The 21,833-nt window shown below is 42.9% G+C and overlaps 1 protein-coding gene across 9 annotated transcripts in view; it reads left to right on the top strand.

The window, feature by feature from the left end:
* The window catches only part of LOC137351976 (tumor necrosis factor receptor superfamily member 14-like), a 126,601-nt gene that overhangs the window by 68,606 nt on the left and 36,162 nt on the right, over positions 1–21,833 (top strand). For 7 of the 9 annotated variants that reach the window (XM_068016925.1, XM_068016924.1, XM_068016926.1 and 4 more), the window contains 4 exons: positions 1,370–1,460; positions 3,852–3,994; positions 11,157–11,179; positions 16,944–17,046. In XM_068016925.1, coding sequence (XP_067873026.1) covers positions 1,402–1,460; positions 3,852–3,994; positions 11,157–11,179; positions 16,944–17,046 — 328 coding nt within the window. In that variant the 5' untranslated portion in view covers positions 1,370–1,401. The remainder of the gene's footprint in view (positions 1–1,369; positions 1,461–3,851; positions 3,995–11,156; positions 11,180–16,943; positions 17,047–21,833) is intronic. The other 2 variants (XM_068016920.1, XM_068016927.1) reach the window with 1 other exon arrangement.

Genomic DNA, 21,833 nt, shown 5'->3' with positions numbered 1-21,833 from the left:
AATACTTGGCATCAGGTGGCAGGACCGTATCTCCAACACAGAAGTCCTCGAGGCAGCCAACATCCCCAGCTTATACACACTACTGAGTCAGCGGCGCTTGAGATGGCTTGGCCATGTGAGCCGCATGGAAGATGGCAGGATCCCCAAAGACACATTGTACAGTGAGCTCGCCACTGATATCAGACCCACCGGCCGTCCATGTCTCTGCTTTAAAGACGTCTGCAAACGCAACATGAAGTCCTGTGACATTGATCACAAGTCGTGGGAGTCAGTTGCCAGCGTTCGCCAGAGCTGGCAGGCAGCCATAAAGGCAGGGCTAAAGTGTGGCGAGTCGAAGAGACTTAGCAGTTGGCAGAAAAAAAGACAGAGGCGCAAGGGGAGAGCCAACTGTGTAACAGCCCCGACAAACAAATTTCTCTGCAGCACCTGTGGAAGAGCCTGTCACTCTAGAATTGGCCTTTATAGCCACTCCAGGCGCTGCTCCACAAACCACTGACCACCTCCAGGTGCTTATCCATTGTCTCTCGAGATAAGGAGGCCAAAGAAGGACTGGTCAGATTCTATTTGGAATAATGTATTCAATTCAATTCACCCCATTACAAGAGATATTCATACTTTGGAAGCTGGAGAAATAAACTGCAAAGATGACCTGAAATGTAAAGGATATTAGAGCAACTGTAGTTCAACAGAGTGAAAAGAACATGGTTAGGAGGGGATCTGGTTTATATAGAATATTAATGATACTGACTAGATAATCTCAAAATATTTTAAAACACAAGAGGCATAAACTTAAATTCATAAAATGTGAATTTAAAACTGATATCAGGGAGACGTTTTTTAAATTTATAGATAAATTTATAGTGTTAAATAACATCAACAACCTGCACTTGTATAGCACCTTTAGCATAGTAAAACGCCCCAAGCCACTTCACAGGCATGGTATGAAACAAAATTTGTACACTTCTCAACTTGCCAGGTCGATTCTTCTTTGTCGTCTTTGGCCTCCTTATCTCAAGAGACAATGGGTAAGCGCCTGGAGGTGGTCAGTGGTTTGTGGAGCAGCGCCTGGAGTGGCTATAAAGGCCAATTCTAGAGTGACAGGCTCTTCCACAGGTGCTGCAGAAAAATTTGTTTGTCGGGGCTGTTACACAGTTGGCTCTCCCCTTGCGCCTCTGTCTTTTTTCCTGCCAACTGCTAAGTCTCTTCGACTCGCCACACTTCGGCCCTGCCTTTATGGCTGCCCGCCAGGTACATTAGTGTGGCAAAAATATTAGAAATGTTATCAACACAGCTTCGATGTCAGAGAAGCAATTTTCATTGGACAGAATGGCATTCTTTTGTTTTTGACTTTCTTTGTTATTTTCCGCAGCAGATATCAAGACTCCTGTTTGGAAGGGGAGAATGCGCAGATCAGTTTCCGACAGTAACCTCCTGCTAACAGTGTGCAGACAAAAGGTTAAGTAAGTACTTTAAAAGGGATTCAGAACAAACTTTGTTACTCTGCAGTGTCTGATGTTTTTATATGATGAGTAAATTCTTGATTTGCTCAGGATCTGTTGGAATACAGTGTTTATTTTTCTCCCTCTGAAAAGCAACCTGAGTGGCAGCTGATCTATATTTTCATTTTTGTCAAAATATGTGAAAAAGTTATCACTATGTACCTGTGCACAGTGTAGTGCACAATTCTGATCTTCAAAACTAAACTCACAGTGATGCTAATAACTCCGGTGCACAACATGTAAGCCACCTAATGATCAGTGATGGTTCAGCCTGTGGACTATTGGCTATTCCTGGCTATACAGTCTACTGCTTAATTCAGTCATGTGACAGTTTTTTTGGAGCTCAATTCCCACTATGCTATGTTACTTACATTTCAGTGTTATTTTGACACAGTGATGGCAATGTTGTAAGTCGACATATAGGGGGAATTTTCCCAGAGAAGCAGGGACGGGTTTGGGTGCGTATGGGGAGTTAAACCCCCTCAAGGTTATGTTTGGTTGGGATCCCAACATCATCACAGCCTCTTCGGGGTTTCATCGAGGCAGGATTGAAGGGGAGCAGGGAACCCCCATGCAGCTGTCGGGTAAATAATTAAAATATTCAAATAGGTCATAAACACTTGTAAACCTTCAATTCTGCCTTGAAGAGCCAACAGACTTATTTCCTGAGCCGTCAGCAATTCGCCACTGTCACTGAGGCAAGTGCACAGTGTGGAGAGGCTTTGATCAGTGAAACTGAGTAACTCCAGCCATGGCAAGGTGAGAAGCTGCTGTTCACAGCACTTCTTCTCTGAGTGAGAGTGCTATCACTGCTTGACAGGTGATTATCAATTGAAGGCACTTCACCATGCCTAACACTTCCCTCACCTGGAACTGCACTTCCCTGCTGCCAGCCTTCACCATGGCATGGGAGCAGCACCATGCACCTCTGATGCGGGAGACGAGGAGAAGCAACACCGTAACTAACAGCTGCACCAGGAGCAACCCCAGCAGCATCAGCACCTGCTGCCTTCTCCTCAGCCACATATCTCTCCATAGGGCAGAGGGGATGTATGCCGAGATCCAACTGGAAGGAGGCAAGACCCCAAGACAGGGCCTACAGACAGAGGATTCGTTGTCTCAACATGTCTGAGCACCAGTGCCTAAGGAGGCTCAGGCACTCAAGGCCAAGTCATTACTGAGATCTGCAGCCCCCTGGAACAAGACCCACTGCCAGTGGATGACAAGGTGTCTGTCACTGGAAGGCCAGTCTCCCCACCCCCTTCCCATCCAGAGCCTCTCCCTGTCTCCGAGATAGTGTTTACTCCTGCAAGGAGGGAAAGCAGCAAGTGATGAGCGTTACCGATGGCATTTGTGTGTAGCAGGGAATCGCAATATTTTTGGAGGGTGACTGTGAGGCATGAGTGGGAGAGGGCATTAGGATGAGGGAGGGTGAGTGTGAGTGTTGGCTGCCAGATGGAAATATAAGTTGCCTGGAGAGAAAGGAATGAGTTCAGCTCTAAGGTATATTGTTTTGAGGAGTGCTATGTAGGACAATGCTGAGAAAGTCAGAATGTGGGGTTTGGCACCTGAAAGTGTTATGCCACTCACCTTTCCTGCCCTCCTGAGGTTCTGGATCCATTGGTGCACTGTCTCCAGGTTAGAGGGATCACAGTTCTGCAGCTGAGGTCCTTGGCCACTTCCTTCCACACCTGCATGGTTGATGCGGCCGTCCTCTTCCTCCCGTCCTTAGGAGAGCTCACCTCACTGCAGCCCCTCAGATTCCACAGCAAGACCTCCAGGTAGGAGTGAGAGGTCCTGGGAGCAGCCTTTCCAGGTTTTCTCTCCATTCTTGTGGTTGTTGCAACCTCATTAATCAAAGTGCTGGTGAGCTGTTCTAACCCATGACATGGTCCCTTTAATTAGAAGTCCTACCTTTGACAGAATAGATGTATCTTCCCACCTGCCCTCCATGATTGGCTGAGGAGCCCAGAGGCGGGATGTTAAAGAGCCTCAGCAATGTCCACTGGAGATTCCAATGTGTTCCTGACCCGCTAGAGGTCCCGCTGTTTGGATGCGGAATAATTAAGGAATTCTAACAATCTGACCAACTCTAATCCCTTATATTACTATTTAATCAAAATTTGGGGAGGTATTACTTCAATAATACATCAGCCTGCATTGATGTTTTGTATAAGATCTACTTTGACAAGTTTCAAGGGAGAACTTGAGTGTTGAGTAATAAAAATAAATTGATATTTCTTTAAGTAGGTTTCTTGTAATTTCATGCAGGGGATATTGCACAGTAATCTTAGGAGTATCTGATTGAGTTGGCAAACTATATAACTCCTTTGTGTTTATCATTTTTCCTAGATATCAAGAGATGGTTCAAGTTCCAGTCTGTGCAGAGAAACAGAACGAAGTGGCTGTAAATCTTTATGATTCAATTATGACAATATTGATTTGGATAGCATGGAAATCTGGTTATAGTGAAGAACCCACACTGTCTTTATCAGGTACTCATTTTGTTGAGCATAACTATTTGCTACACCAGTAGTTGTGTTGAATAAAATGAATAATCCATTTTTCTTCTACATCCATTTTGTTATTTATTGCAGGTACAGTGTATCTCTCTACAACATCTGGTACTTTCTTCTGTTGCCAGATTCTTTCAGTTCCTCCAGATCCCAGATTTTTGTTTTAAATGCCTTTCCAGTAGCTTTTACTCCCAAACATATAACCGATGCCAAAACTAAATTGATGATGAAAGCTGACATCGGCCTCAAAGGATGTGCATGACAGAAGACTGGATTTCCATCTTATATTGATAACATTGAAATCAGTCATCTTTCTTTTCTGCCCATCTGGTGACAACCAAGTGCACTTTTGTTGTGCCTTTCTTCGATTGAAAAGTGTGTTTGCCATCAGTTTGATCAGATTGTTACTTAGGCAGGAGGAAAGTAACCATTCTCCCATTTAATTTTCCACACCAAATCCAAACTTTCCTATAGGCCCATCCCATATATTATACTTGGATCCCACTTTTACAATGAAGTCTCCCATTATCAGGCACATGTCTTGGAACTTCTGTTACTGTTTGAAGGTCTTTATAGAAGTCATCGTTCTTGAACAATTGTGACTGCTCCAACTTTAGTCCTGAATCTAGCTTTTAGCAAACTCGTGGATAAGAAATCGGAAGATGAGTGCTTGATTGTGCAAATGTGACTTGTTACTGAAAATGATACAGATGAGTGAAGCAACCCAGCTACTTCAAAACCAACAACAATAGAGTGAATTAATTCGGTCCCACTTCCTGTGCTCAGCTGACAGATGGGAATTTAGTAGCAGTACATTAATAAAACTTTTAAATTCAATCAAATATATTTACTGAAGATTTAAATTTTGTACATTCTGAAATGAAAGTTATATTTAATTTAAACTAATTAAGAGTATTATATACTAACACAATTTAATACACACAGTGTAAAGTCATGAGGAAACTTCACATTTGGACATCTTTACTAAAATAATTCATTTTCTACAATGTTTATTATCATTAGCTATAAGGTTGCTATAGTACTGTGTTGATTAGTGTATGAAATGCTTCACAATGCCTTGGGATGCCATTACCCCTGCCTGGAAACTGGGCAGGTGGGCAGTCAACATCACCTGGGGGCACTCACTTGCCGATGTTCTGCTGACTTCAGCAGACTCCAATTTTAACATGCTCTTTCAAGCAGACAAGATGACCCAAAGATATTTATATGTTTTAGGTTCAGTTATTAGATGGGGTGTCTTGTTAACAGGTAGGGAATTCCAAGTTTTTGAGGTGGCAATGATGAAGGAATGTCAATATATGCGCAGTTTTGGACAGTGTGTAATTTGAAGGTAAGCTTCGAGTTGATTGCATTCCCATGATATTGTTGCTCTTGTCCTTCTTGGTGACAGAGGTCACAGGGCTGGAAATTGCACTTGTAGCACATTTACCATCCAGGAAAAGCAGCACACTTGATTGGCATGCCATTCACCATCTTAGACATTCACTCCCTCCACCGTTGGTGTATAGTGGCAGCAGTGTGTGCCATTTACTAGATCCACTGCAGCAACTCACCAAGGCTCCTTTGACAGCACCTGCGACTTCTGCCAAGAACACAAGAAATAGGAGCAGGAGTAGACCATATGGCCCATCGAGCCTGCTCTGCTATTCAAAATGATCATGGCTGATCTTGGGATTCAACTCCACTTTCCCGCCCACTTGCCATGTCCCGTGATTCCCTGAGAGACCATAAATCTGTCTATCCTAGTCTTAAATGTATTCAACAATGGAGCATCCACAACCCTCTGGGGTAGAGAATTCCAAAGATTCTCAGATTCTCTGAGAGGAGAAATTACTTCACAACTCAGTCCTAAATGATCAGTACCTTGACCTGAGACTGTGCCCCAATGTTTTAGATTCCCTGATCAGCAGAAATAATCTTAATGTCTACCCTATCCAGCCCCTTTAGAAACTGGGATGTTTCAGTGAGATCACTTCTCATTCTTCTGAACTCCAGAGAATACAGGCCCAATTTACTTAGTCTCTCATCATTGGACAACCCCCTCATCTCAGGGACCAATTTAGTAAATCTTAGCTGCACTGCCTCCAATGCAAGTATATCCTTTCTTAAATGTGGAGACCAAAACTGCACACAGTATTCCAGATGTGGTCTCACCAAAACCCTGGATAATTTTAGCAATTCTTCCTTATTCCTGTACTCCAATCCCCTTGCAATAAAGGCCAACATGCCATTTGCCTTCCTAATTGGTTGCTGTATCTGCATGTTAACTTTCTGTGCTCCTTGTACAAGTACACCCAAGTCTCTTTGAACATCAACCCTTACATGTTTCACACCTTTGAAAAAATATTCTCCTTTTCTATCCTTACAACCAAGGTGCATAACTTCACACGTCCCTACATAATACTCCATCTGCCATCTTGTGGCCCACTCACTTAACCTGTCTATATCTCTTTGCAGCCTTTCTGTGTCCTCTCCGCACCTTACCTTTCCACCTACCTTTGAATCATCAGCAAACCTAGATACACTACTCTCTGTCTCTTCATCTAGGTCATTAATATAGTGTAAATAGCTGAGGCCCCAGGACTGATCCTTGCAGCACTCCACTATTTACTGCCTGCCAACTTGAAAATGCCCTGTTTATGCCCACTCATTGCTTCCTGTCTGTTAACCAATCATCTATCCATGCTAATATATTACCCACAACTCCATGAGCAATTATCTTGCCAATTAACCTTTTGTGTGGCACCTTATCGAATGCCTTTTGGAAATCCACGTATACTACATCTACTGATTCCCCTTTATCTACCATACTAGTTATATCCTCAAAAAACTCTTAATAAATTTGTCAAACAGGATTTCCCTTTAGAATAACCATGTTGACTTGTTCTAATTATACTGTGCTTTTCTAAGTGCAGTGTTAATAATAGGTTCGAACGTTTTCCCAATGACTCATATTGGGCTAACTGGCTGGTAGTTCCCTCCTTTCTTGAAAAGCAGTGTAACATTTGCCAACTTCCAATCTGATGTGACTGTTCCCGAATCTAAGGAATTTTGGAAAATCATAGCTAGCTCATCCACTATATCTGCAGCTATCTCTCTTAGAACTCTAGGGTGTAGGCTATCAGGTCCTGGAGATTTGTTAGATTTTCGCCCCTTACGTTTCTCCAATACTTTTTCTCTGCTGATATGAATAATTTAAATTCCTCACTCTTTTTAGCCCCTAGGTTACTGCCTATTTCTGGAATGGAACTTGTGTCTTCTACTATGATGGCAGAGACAAAATATTTGTTCAATGTCTCTGCCATTTCCTCATTCCCCATGATAATTTCTCCTGTCTCTACTTCCAAGGGACCAACGTTTACTTTAGCTGCTCTCTTCCTTTTGCTGTACCTATAAAAGCTCTTACAATCTGTTTGTATATTATTGGCTAGTTTATTCTCGTATTTTATTTTTTCCATTTTGATCAACTTTTTTGGTGGCCCTTTGCTGGTTTCTAAAATACTCCCAATCCTCAGACTTGCTACTCTTTTTGCAACATTATAAGTCTTTTCTTTTAATCTATACTATCCTGAATTTCCTGAGTGAGCCACGGATGGGTCTTTCTGGCTGAGTTTTTGTTTTTCAAAGGAATGTGTTTTTGTTGAACATTTTGAATTCTTTCTTTAAAGATTTCCCCCTGTTCATTTACCACCATACCCTTTTGTCTATTTACCCAATTTACCTTAGCCAGTTCTCCCCTCATGCCTAATTGGCTTTGTTTAAGATTCTTGTTTGTGATTGGAGCATGTCACTTTCAAACTTAACATGTAATTCAATGATATTATGATGACTGTTTTCCAATGGATCTTTTAATATGACATTGCTAATTAACCCTGCCTCATTACCTAGTACCAGATCTAAGATAGCTTTATCGCTAGTTGGCTCCACAACATATTTCTCCAAGAAACTGTCCTGAAAACATTTTACAAATTCATCTTCTAGACCACTCCTGCCAATTTAATTGTCCCAGTCTATATGAGGATCAAACTCCCCCACAGCTTTTATATTGCCTTTGCTACAAGCTCCAATAATTTCTTAAATAAAAACAGGAAATGCTGGAACCACTCAGCAGGTCTGGCAGCATCTGTGGAAAGAGAAGCAGAGTTAATGTTTCGGGTCAGTGACCCTTCTTCCGAACTGACAAATATTAAAAATGTCACAGGTTATAAGCAAGTGAGGTGGGGGTGGGGCAAGAGATAACAAAGGAGAAGGTGCAGATTGGACAAGGCCACATAGCTGACCAAAAGGTCATGGAGCAAAGGCAAACAATATGTTAATGGCATGTTGAAAGGCAAAGCATTAGTACAGAAAAGGTTTTAACGGACTGAATATTGAACAGCAGCAAGTGCAAACATGAGAAAAAACAGTGGGTAAGCAAACTGAACAAACTAAGATGAAATGAAATAAATACAAAAAAAAAGGTTGTAAAAAATATAAAAAAGAAAAAAAAACAACTAAAAATGAAAGTAAAATGGGGGGCTGTCATGCTCTGAAATTAATGAACTCAATGTTCAGTCCGGCAGGCTGTAGGTGCCTAATTGGTAGATGAGATGCTGTTCCTCGAGCTTGCGTTGATGTTCACTGGAACACTGCAGCAATCCCAGGACAGAGATGTGAGCATGAGAGCAGGGGGGAGTGTTGAAATGGCAAGCAACCGGAAGCTCAGGGTCCTGTTTGCAGACCGAGCGGAGGTGTTCCGCAAAACGGTCGCCCAATGTAGAGGAGACCACATTGTGAGCAGCGAATACAGTACACTACATTGAAAGAAGTACAAGTAAATCGCTGCTTCACCTGAAAGGAGTGTTTGGGGCCTGGGATAGTGAGGAGAGAGGAGGTAAATGGGCAGGTATTACACCTCCTGCGATTGCAGGGGAAGGTGCCATGGGATGGGGACGAGGTGGTGGGGGTAATGGAGGAGTGGACCAGTGTGTCGCGGAGGGAACGATCCCTTTGGAATGCTGACAGGGGAAGGGAGGGGAAGATGCGTTTGGTAGTGGCATCATGCTGGAGGTGGCGGAAATGGCGGAGGATGATCCTTTGGATATGGAGGCTGATGGGGTGGAAAGTGAGGACAAGGGGAACCCTGTCACGGTTCTGGGAGGGAGGGGAAGGGTTGAGGGCAGAGGTACGGGAAATGCGCCGGACACGGTTGAGGGCCCTGTCAACAACAGTGGGGGGGAATCCTCGGTTGAGGAAAAAGGAGGTCACATCGGAAGCACCGTCATGGAAGGCAGCATCATCAGAGCAGATGCGTCGAAGACGGAGAAACTGGGAGAATGGAATGGAGTCCTTACAGGAGGTAGGGTGTGAAGAAGTGTAGTCGAGGTAGCTGTGCGAGTCGGTGGGCTTATAATGGATATTGGTAGACAACCTATCCCCAGAGATGGAGACAGAGAAGTCGAGGAAGGGAAGTGTCGGAGATGGTGATCAAGGTTGGGCACACTACCGATTAGGCACACTACAGCCTGCCGGACTGAACATTGAGTTCAATAATTTCAGAGCATGACAGCCCCCCATTTTACTTTCATTTTTAGTTTTTTCTTCTTTTTTACAACCTTTTTTTTTGCATTTATTTCATTTCATCTTAGTTTGTTCAGTTTGCTTACCCACTGTTTTTTTTCATATTTGCACTTGCTGCTGTTCAATATTCAGTCCGTTAAGACCTTTTCTGTACTAATGCTTTGTCTTTCAACATGCCATTAACATATTGTTTGCCTTTGCTCCATGACCTTTTGGTCAGCTATGTGGCCTTGTCCAATCTGCACCTTCTCCTTTCTTATCTCTTGCCCCATCCCCACCTCGCTTGCTTATAACCTGTGACATTTTTAATATTTGTCAGTTCGGAAGAAGGGTCACTGACCCGAAACGTTAACTCTGCTTCTCTTTTCACAGATGCTGCCAGACCTGCTGAGTGGTTCCAGCATTTCTTGTTTTTATTTCAGATTTCCAGCATCCGCAGTATTTTGCTTTTATCCAATAATTTCTTGTTTGATGCTCTGTCCAACGGTATAACTACTGTTAACGGGCCTATAAACTACTCCCACCAGTATTTTCTGATACTTGCTGTTCCTTATTTCCACCCATACTGATTCTACTTCATGATCTTCTGAGGCCAGATCCTTTCTCACTAATGCCTTATGTCATGCTTTACCACCAGTGCTACCCCTCCTCCTTTGCTATTCTGTCTGTCTTACTGGAATATTTATTTCCAAACCTTGATCACCATGTAACCATGTCTCTGTGATGGCGATTTGATCGAAATCATGTACCTCTATTTGTGCCACTAGATCATCTATCTTATTGCAGATGCTTTGCACATTCAAATATAGAAACTTTAATTTCATTTTTCTGCTTCTATTCCCTTCAATTACCTTTTCTGCTGAAGTACAATTTCTGGTAAACCCTTCCTGTCCCATTCTGCATGTCTTTACCCACAACGCTACACTGTTCCAATACCTTGGCCTTTCTCTTTGGATTTCTAAATCTCATCTTTCCCGAACCCTCCCCGCACTCTGTTAGTTCACAACCTCTAGTCTTATCTGCTGGCTCACTCTTGAGTTTGTACACACTGTCCCTTCCTGTCACACTCTGATTATTATTATCCTTATTGCTATCGTGCTGTCTTACCTTCTCCTCTCTCTTTAAATTATCACCTAGAAGAACGAGGGCAACAGGCGCATGGGAACACCACCACCTGCAAGTTCCCCTCCAAGTCACACAAAATCCTGACTTGGAAATATTTTGCCGTTCCTTCACTGTCACTAGATCAAGATCCTGGAACTCCCTTCCTAGCAGCACTGTGGGTGCACTGATACACATATTCTACAGCCTTTCAAGAAGGCAGTTCACCACTGCCTTCTCAAGGGCAATTAGCAATGGATGAATTATAAGGCACATATATTGAGGTCTGAATTAATAATCGAGAATATGTTTCCAAATCCCACCATGGCAGTTTAAAAATTTGATTTTTTAAATTGGAAATAGAAAGTAATTTCAGTAAAAGTGAATCTATAAATATTTACATATATAAACCCTGCAGATTCTTTTTAGAAATTTATTTACATTATTCTTCTATTATCAGGTACTACAAGAGATTTGATAAAGGTAAGAGTTCATTATATTCCATCACTCTTGCATTACCAGTGAATACAGCATTTTATCCATAGTTCAAATAATTCAAGTCAAAAAGAAAGTCTTGCATTTATATAGCGCTTTTAATGATCTCCAGATGTCTCAAAGAACCTAACAGCCAATGAAGTGCTTTTGAAGCGTAGTCACTGTTGTAAAGTAGGAAACGCAGCAGCCAATTTGTGCACAGCAAGCTTCTGTTTTTGTGATGTTGATTAAGAGGTAAATATTGGCCAGGGAGAACTCCCCTGCTCTTCAAAATAACACAGTGGTATCTTTTATGTTCACCGTATAGAGTGGATGGGGCCTCAGTTAGAGAGATACAGCACTGAAACAGGCTCTTCGGCCCACCGAGTCTGTGCCGACCAACAACCACCCATTTATACTAATCCTACGTTAATCCCATATTCTCTACCACATCCCCACCATTCTCTTACCACCTACCTACACTAGGGGCAATTTACAATGGCCAATTTACCTATCAACCTGCAAGTCTTTGTGGGAGGAAACCGGAGCACCCGACGGAAACCCACGCGGTCACAGGGAGAACTTGCAAATTCCACACAGGCAGTACCCAGAACTGAACCTGGGTCGCTGGAGCTGTGAGGCTGTTGTGCTAACCACTGCACTGCCCAACATCTCATTTGAGAGACAGCACCTCCGACTGTGCAGCATTCCCTCAGTACTGCACTGGAGTGTCAGCCTTGATTTTTGTGTTCAGGTCCTGGAATGGGACTTGAACCCAGAAGCTTATGACTCAGAGGGAGAGTACGATCAACAGAGCCACAGCTGACAATAACACTCCTTGCTATCCTGTTGTATTATTATATATATTTTCCTTATTAAATTAAAAGACTAGATTTAGCCAGCAGACAAATGTTCCCTGGTAGTGAGTTTTACATCCTTTCAATTACTAAGATCAGGATAATTACCTTAAAAGTTTATGTAGATGTTATACCTCCACCACTCCCCTCCCTTTCCCCAGATCCACCAGGTGTACGGGGAGGTAGAAGGCCTAGGTCTATGACTGTTGTTGTCTTTTCTTGCAAATTAATTTAACAGAAGTACTCCATTGCTGCCTCCATTCCTTCATGTAGTTTAGTTTATGATTTTAGATGCTATTTTTTAGAGCAGGTAATAGATTACTAGCAGGCTAGATTTCAGCTTCATATTGCGTGCGCATCTACTGAGGCAGTTAGACTAGATACTTAGGGCTAAAATGTGAGCAATTGCATTGTTGAAAAGGGAATCAGCTGGCAGTGTTGGTGCAGGAGCTGCTGTCTTTAAACAAATCCATTATATCATTAATAGCTTCCTTTAAAAGCAAGGTGATAATGACCAGATAATCTGATTTTGTGGTGTTGACTGAGGGATAAATATTGGTTGGGACACTAGGGATATCCCCTGCTTTTCTTCAAATCAGTGCCGTCGGATCTTTTATGTCCACCTGAGAGGGCAGTCGGGGCCTCAGTTTAACATCACATCCAAAAGACGGCACCTCTCACAGTGCTTTGGGAGTGCTGCACGACAGTGTCAGCTTTGATTTTTGTACTGAACTGGGATTGAACTCAGAACCTTCTGACACAGAGGCAAGAGTGTGACCAACTGAACCACAGCTGTCAGCTCTTCTTTAATAAAATACTGCAGATGCTGGAAATTTAAATAAAAACAAGAAATGTTGGAAATACTCAGCAGGTCTGGCAGCATCTGTGGAGAGAGAAGCAGAGTTAACATTTCAGGTCAGTGACCCTTCTTCAGAACTGACAAATATTAGAAATGTAAAAGGTTTTAAGCAAGTAAAGCGGGGTGGGGCAAGAGATAACAAAAGAGAAGGTGTTGATAGGACAGGGTCACAGAGAATAACTGACCAGAAGGTCATGGAGCAAAGGCAAATGGTATGTTAATGGTGTGCTGAAAGAGAAAGCATTAGTACAGAGAGGGTGTGAATAAACTGTAAAATAAACAGCCCTGGCTCCAAGCACAAACATTAAAAAAAATTTTAAAACAGTGGGTAGGCACAGTAGAAACAAACTAAAATAAAATAAACAAATAAAAAAGAAAAAATAACTAAAAATAAAAAAGGGGGGCCCTTTTCATGCTCTGATATTATTGAACTCCATGTTCAGTCCGGCAGGCTGTAGTGTGCCTAATCGGTAAATGAGATGCTGTTCCTCGAGCTTGCGTTGATGTCCACAGGAACACTGCAGCAATCCCATGACAGAGATGTGGGCATGAGAGGAGGGGGGTGTGTTGAAATGGCAAGCAACCGGAAGCTCGGGGTCATGCTTACGGACTGAGCGGAGGTGTTCCGCAAAGCGGTCACCCAATCTGCGTTTGGTCTCCCCAATGTAGAGGAGACCACATTGTGAGCAGCGAATACAGTATACTACATTGAAAGAAGTACAAGTAAATCGCTGCATCACTTGAAAGGAATATCTGGGGCCTTGGATAGTGAGGAGAGAGGAGGTAAATGGGCAGGTATTACACCTCCTGTGATTGCAGGGAAGGTGCAGTGGGAAGGGGACGAGGTGGTGGGATAATGGAAGAATAGATGAGGGTGTCGAGGAGGATCCCTTCGGAATGCTGACAGGGGAAGGGAGAGGAAGATGCGTTTGGTAGTGACATCACGCTGAATGTGGCATTTGCCTTTTGTTCCATGACCTTCTGGTCAGTTATTCTCTGTGACCTTGTCTTATCAACACCTTCTGTTTTGTTATCTCTTGCCCCACCCCACTTTACTTGCTTAAAACCTTTTACATTTCTAATATTTGTCAGTTCTGATGAAGGGTCACTGACCTGAAATGTTAACTCTGCGTCTCTCTCCACAGATGCTGCCAGACCTGATCAGCTCTTCTTTGTTTGGCGCTTCCACCTAATTAGCTGTTAGATAATTGAATTTCTTAGTAGAATTGGAAATCTTGGCCAATTATGCTGATATTTTAAATATATTGCTGTTGCATCTGACTTTTTTTTCCAAAAATATACCTTGTTTCTAAAAGTTTGTAAAAAATACATGACAAAACAATTCAAACAATTCCAAACCCGCGACCTCTACCAACTAGAAGGACAAGGGCAGCAAATACATGGGTTCCCCTCCAAGTCACACACCATCCTGACTTGGAACTATATCGCTGTTCCTTCACTGTCGCTGGGTCAAAATCCTGGAACTCCCTAACAGTATTGTGGGTATACCTACCCCAAATGGACTGCAGCAGTTCAAGAAGGGCAGCTCACCACCACCTTCTCGAGGGCAATTAGGGATGGGCAATAAATGCTGGCCTGGCCAGCGACGCCCACATCCCATGAATTAATTTTTTAAAATTGGACATTTCATAAAGTGCAATAAAGATCAGTTTCTTTCGATACACGACATGAGATGCCTCACTATTCTTTCCATTCCAGGTTATATTTACACTGTACATTTGCATTACATCTGACTGTCACAGTACAGGTTTACTGTAGTTGGCAAATTTGTTTCCTTAATCAATAGATGTCACTAAACTAGCAGTACAAGGGACACACTCTGGATATATCTAGCTCCAAATACCTGTCTCAATGAACACTACCTGTTCAATTAGCCATGCATATTCACATGCATATACATAGTTAGGAAAACATATCAATCATGAACGAGAAGCCCTCAAATCAAATTGCTTAACCTTTTTATTTCTTCAAAGCTACCAATTAAGAATCAGCAACTGCCACAGTCAGATAAATTGCTCAAACTTTTTATTTTTCAGTGGTCATAATTTCTCAGTGAGCCAATTTTTATATCTAAAATGATGCATTTATATAAAGTCCACTCCCATTAATTCAGTGCAGACTTTGGGCTTAAAACATTCAAATATACCCAGTAATTTGAATAAAGTAACTTTGAATTAACAGAGATTGTGCATTTACAAAATACAACTTATAACCAAGCACAAAAAAGGTTTCTTCACAAAAAACATTGATAAATGTATTTACATAATTGTCCAGATCTTGTTGAAAACCTAACCAGTAAGTTTTGCTGACTCTCTGTGTGAAAAAAGTCTTTGTTCTTTTATTGGTAATCCTGAATCTGTGCTTTCTTTTAACTGACTGCACAGAGCCAACACAGCAAAGTAAAACATGTTTTAAAAGTAGGGCTGACTGTCAACTAATTTGTTAATGAAGCTTCTTTCAGTTGCATGAACGCTTTTTCATTCCTTATCAAGGTTATACCTGTATACCCTCAATTTTTAAAACATTTTAATCACGTGGAAATATTATAGGATCTTCTATCAGACTTTTCTTCCAAGCACTTCATGTTTCAGTTTTGTAATATTTAATATCAAACTACTTTATTTAAAGATTATTTGAACTAATTGTGCACTTCCAAATTTATACGTTTTAAGTAAAAATGGAAATTCTGTTATAAAAATCACCTGGGATAAATGTTCCGACTGAAAGTGTTCAATTCTCACGGATGTCCAGCTTTGACAGGGTGGAGAATTCCACAGTTCAGGCTGTTCCACTCCATTGCAGAAGGCCAGTATGAAATTGCAAAGTTGACTAATCGCTCCATCATTGGTGGTTTTGCCTTCAGCTGCCATGACCCTAAGCTCTGGAATTCCCTCCCTAATCTTCTCCGCTGCTCTATCCTCCTTTAAGATGCTCCTTAAAATCTACCTCTTTGACCAAGCTTTTGACCACCTGACCACTAATCTCCTTATGTGGCTGTGTCATATTTTGTTTATAATGCCCCTGTGAAGCACCTTGAGACATTTAGGATCATAGGAAATCAGAGCAGGAATAGGCCATTTGGCCCCTCGAGCCTGCTGCACCATTCAACTACATCATAGCTGATCTTCTATCTCAACGCCATTTCCCACACTATCCCCATATTCTGTGATATCTTTAATATCTAGAAATCTGTCAATCTCTGTCTTGAATATACTCAATGACTGAGCTTCCACAACCCTCTGGGGTAAAGAATTGCAAAGATTCACCAACCACTGAGTGAAGAAATTCCTCTTCATCTCAGTCCTAAATGGCCTACCTCTTATTCTGAGACTGTGCCTTGGTTATAGACTCAGCAGCCAGGGGAAACATCCTTCCTGCATCTACCCTGTGGCGTATTTAATACGCTTCAATGAAATCACCTCTCATTCTTCTAAACTCCAGAGAATACATACCCAGTCTCCTCAATTTCTCCTAATAGGGCAATCCTGCCATCCCAGGGTCGTGAACCTTCGCTGCACTCCCTTTATCACAAGTATATTCTGCCTTAGGTAAAGAGACCAAAACTGTACACAGTATTCCAGGTACGGTCTCACCAAGGCTGTACAATTGCAGCAAGACTTCTTTACTCCTGTACTCAAATCCTCTTGCAATATAGGCCAACCATTTGCCTTCCTAATTGATTGTTGCACCTGCATATTAGCTTTTAGTGACTAATAAACAAGGATACTCAGGTCCCTTTGGACATTAACATTTCCCAATCTCTCACCATTTAAGAAATACTCTGCATTTCTGATTTTCCTACCAAAGATAACTTCACATTTTTCCACCTTGTATTCCATCTGCCATGTTCTTGCCCACTCACTTAGCCTGTCCAAATATCCTTGAAGCCTCTTTGCATTCTCCCCACAACTCACATTCCCACATTCATTATGTTAAAGGTGCTAGATAAATACAAGTTGTTGTTGTAGGGCGGATATGGGACACAAAATAAAATATAATCATGAAGGTGCATGACAGTTCTCTTATTTCAATATAGATTTATTTCATCCTCTTACTGGTTTGTCAACCACAAGCTGTGACCTGTTGTGGCACAGGCAAGTATTACTACGATGGGCAGTGCTGTTGGATGTGTGCACCAGGTAAGTGATGGCCCCTATTTTAAACGATCATCACCATCACACAAACACGTAGTCATTCTCTTTAACTCTCAAAAGTGCTAATGTTATGGTTTTGTTCATATAAAAATGCACGATAAATAAATGTTCTTTTATTTGTGCCAGTTGCCTTATCGTGTGAGACACATGTCTCCTCTTTCCCCTTCTGCTGTAGTATTATTTAAGGTCTATGTTTCATATTTCTGTAAAGCATTCAGGTTCCTCGTAAATGTACTGATGACCACTTATTTCAGGATTTAAAGCTGCCATTAATAGTTACTTTTTGAATTATACTCCTCAGTGACACCTACCTAATGGTATTTATATGCAAAACTGTTTGTAATTTTAACAGAATAAACTTCGGAATATTAATTTTCAGGTTCACTGACTTAAATCATAAATAAGACTAGATTCTGTAGAAAGATGCTGTGTGAGTCTTCAAATTTCAATACTCCTGTTAACTCATTGGCTGCTCCGTGTTTTGCGGTTAGCCGTTCACCTCGGTGACAGCTGCCCACACAGTTTCTGGGTCTTTCGAGCAGAAGGTTGCTCTAACCAGGCGTCTGAACCAGCATGGAGCTATCTACAGGGCATCTGTGAGATGGACAAAAAAAATCGAGGTTCTTCAACCAATCAGATTGAAGAATGCTCACTAAGACACACAGGAGGTTAAATTGGATAACCCCTGAAAATAGGGACACGGCCTGTGATGTGCAACTAAACCACATCTGTTCATTGAAAGGCAGGAAGGATGCTAGCTTCCTGCTGCCTGCGCTTTTCCATGTTTTCTGCATGCAGCCCGCGCTCCTCACACTGTTCATTGGCTGCACGCAGCAGCAGGACGGCCAATATGGTTGGTTTCTAGCCTGTACCTATTAAAAGGGAAGTGCATTGTGGCTGCTGAAGGTACTGAGATCATTCTGAGTATTTTGCTGTGGAAGAATCGGGCAATGGCTGGCAATGAGAGAGTGGACCAAGGTTTTCAGACGCTGTAGATCTTGGTGGAAGAGTTGAAAGAAAAGAGAGATGTTCTGTACCCTAAGGGGTGTCAGAGGCCCTGCAGACAAATGCTCAGAAGGCAGTGGCAAGCGATAGCGGAAGAGATCAGTGTCAGGAATATAGTCCCAAGGACCTGGCTGCAGTGCAAGAAGAAGCTTAAAGATCTCGCACAAGGGCTGGAATCATCATCTGCCACCGCTGAGGTCAGCAGCGGGCGAAGGAAGTGACGCCTGACCCGCAACAGCCGTATGTCAATGAGCCGACGCAATCTTCCGTGCAGTGGCTCATTTGAATGGATGGGACGGCCACCACCCTCCCCACCCCGATCACGTAGAGGGGGTGGCCCGTCCATCCCTGGTAATGGCGGCAGCTGCCTGTGTGCAGGCGCTGATGGCATTTTTAAAGGGCTTTGAGCCCTTTTGGTATATTTAAAGATTTGAAGCAAGATTTGTAAAAACAATAATACAGTATTTTTGGCCCTCTCCCACTCCACCCCCCCACCCCCAAACCAATAACTGTTCAATTAATTACTTGCCCTCTCCACCCCAAAACACCTACCTGGTTCACCTGACCTTCCCTCCCCCCCCCAAACTAAGTACATAAACTATAAACTTTACCGCTTCCCACCATCCCCTCCACCAATGAGACAAAATTACCGCCACTCCACCCACTCCCGCACAGAAAATATTACCTGCTTCCCCCTCCCTACCAGTGTGGCACCTTGTTTCCCCGGATGGGGATACAAAGGCACTCCTGTGCCAGCCCGCGGCACAAAGATTGCACCAGGACAGAAGGCTGCGGCGTGATTACATGCTCCCTGCATTAATGGTAAAGTTATTTCCAGATTTAAATACAGGGCCCGTCACCAAGCGACGGGGTTGCTGTCACAATGTCTCGCTGCCTCTGTGAGGATCGGGCTGGGCCCTCAAGACGTCTGGGTTGGTGGTGGGCCTGATCCAGAGAGATCTTCAGGCCCCTCCCCTGCCACAGACCCTGACGCATGGGGAGGATCTAAATTCAGCCCAAATTGTCAAGGTTAGTGAGTGCATCTTCAGATGCCGTATGTTATCAACTGCACCATTAGCCTACATCTCAAATCTTGCACATACTAGCAGCTATTCAACCATGACATTCACATCACCGAAACAATTGGGATGACCCTCAGTGACACAATTCCCTCTTTCTTGCAGGAAAAGGTGGTGCAACATAAATAGGAGCAGGAATTAGCAGGAAGGGGATAAGTGCACTAGCATGTTTTAACCCCCATGGAGGAGTCAGTGGTGGCCATTATGGGAAGGGTCATTACTGAGGCCGTGGCCACTGATGGGGCTCAAGTCTTTGAAGGTGAAAGTCTCTGCATATATAATTATCCTTATCTCACTACTCCATTATCCCTCAATCTTTTCTGCCTTACAAGCTGCATATGGTGTAAGCATGCACTCGGTATTGAAGGGAGAAAGTACAACACAATCCTTGTCCCTTTCTCATTTCAGATACTCAAGAACTGGAACTTCCCCCAGGCAGGGAAGGAAGAGCCAGAAGAAAGTGAAGATGAAGGGACACCGTCACTCGATTTCACAGTCACAGCCACCAGTTCAGATATTGACACTGCGCAATTTACTGGATAGAACAGAGGTAGGATCTGCATGCTGTCAAGCTGGGCCCCCTCCTGCCAAGAATGAAGCACATGAATTTCACCACATTGACATTAAATTTCAAATTGTTGCTGGGAAGAGGAAAAGGCCTGTGACAAGGGGTTGCCAGCCCCTGGCTGATAAGACATATTAACAGACAGTGTTTGGAACAAAAGATCTATCACCTGCTCCAATACAATCCACAAACAGACATGGTCAAACAAGTTAGTCACATGACTAACCTGCTTGGCAGTCTGAATTTTTTTCTGAATTGTACAATTTTGAACTGAGAGCCGGCAGAAAGCTGTTTGCTGCTGAATTGTAAATACCTCTCCTGGCTGGCTCACCACAGCCTCTCCTGTCTGCTGCCATCTCTTTCTCATGGAACTTCAAAACCCACTAAAGACACGTGAACCCCAAGAGAGAAAAGTCTCCTGCAATGAACAAGGTTTAAGAAGAATACTGGACCCCAAAGAAAAGCAAGATCTACCTACAATCAAGGACTCTACAGTGAGCTCAAAGGACAGTAACAAAAAACCCTCTTCAGAGATTGCCTCAAACTTCTCCACTTTATTTTTCTTCTGCTCTTTCTGTCCCTATCTGCCTGTGTGTATCGCCTGTGAATGCTAGCGTGGGTGCGTCATGTATCCGAATTAAAGTTTAAGTTTAATAAATGTCATCTTTCTTCTTTAAACCTAAGAAAACCTGTGTGTGCTGGTTTCTTTGCCATATAATTAGAAAGCGGTGTACAAGGATTCCCCAATGGGGAACTAAAAACACGGTGCCTTTAAAATTAAACCCTGTTACAGTAAAACCAGGTGAAGGCGAAAAGGGAACCCTAGAACTCTTTCTCACCTGGTTGTGACAATGTGCTGTGACATTGGCCACAAGTGCGCTGTTACCAGGGCTGGAGCAAAGGATAGCACAGGTGCCAGCTCAATGGAGGACAAGGACACACACTAGTTCTGCAACAGAGGACCCAGATGAAAACTTTAATAGGCCAAGCTACAGAAAAAGACTGATGGGTGCACACATCCAAATGCACACATCCAAATGCTTGGTACACTGGGAAAGCTCTAGGAAAACCTGCGTTCAGTGCTAAGCAGTATGGCGGGGTCCAGCACCAACTTGACACAGGACTTTATGCAGAGCTTGGAGCCACCCTTTCCAAGATGGAATGGGTGAGCACCTCCATCAAAACACCTGTGGAGTCAACAATGATGCAGCATTTGATAGCCGATGTCTCAGCTTCCATTGCAGCAAAAGCTGCATCCACTGTAAGATCTGGGGTTCACTTTAGTTTAATTGTACGACTTAGGTCAATTGCAATTACAGACTAAGTTGGGAGGGCTGGTCAAAAAGGAACTTAGAGCTCAGACTAGATACAAAACCACACTGGGTATGAGGGTGTTTTCACAAGCTTCACAGACTTTATTAAGTTTACCACGGTAAGCACAAAATCAAGATACTTAGCAAGGGGCAGTGATCAGCAGTCTCGTTCACACTGGAACACTGATTAACTTCCAGTTAACTGCAGCGCTGCATCTCTTGATTTGAACTCTATCTTCTGTCTTCCCTTCTTCTCGATGATGATGCATGCTTTTGGGTCTTACAAGTTCTTAAATTATACCTTTTTCCAGCTTGGTTCTGTGCCATATGAGGAAACGTTCCTTTTCCAACCATCTGATTGGTCAGTAATTACCTAACTGCACTTCTATTGATGGTACCTTGCTTGAGCCTGACACAATCCACAGTTTTCACAACCTCTTAGCACCTGGTTTATGCTTCCTTGACTCTGAGCTCCTTCACAAAAGGTCATATCTCAATCTGGTGCCACCTTGCTGCGGCTATTCATCCACAGTGACCGCTTGATGGGATACGAACATACCAATTAGGCCACTCGGCCCCTTGAGCCTTCTCCGTCATTCAGTAAGTTCATGGCTGAACTGATTACTCCAAATTTCCACCTACCCCTGATAACCTTTCACCCCTTTGCTTATCAGGAATCTATCTACCTTTGCCTTAAAAATAATCAAAGACTCTGTTCCACCGCCTTTTGAGAAAAAGAATTCCAAAGATTCATGACTGGAACATCGTGGGTGACTCAGCTGTGCTGGGATGGAGAAAAAGGGACAAGAG

Source organism: Heterodontus francisci, chromosome 37 (assembly GCF_036365525.1).
Source record: "Heterodontus francisci isolate sHetFra1 chromosome 37, sHetFra1.hap1, whole genome shotgun sequence".
NCBI lineage: Eukaryota > Metazoa > Chordata > Chondrichthyes > Heterodontiformes > Heterodontidae > Heterodontus > Heterodontus francisci.
The sequence above is the reverse complement of the archived record's forward strand: the minus strand, read 5'-3'. Positions and strand labels throughout refer to the sequence as shown.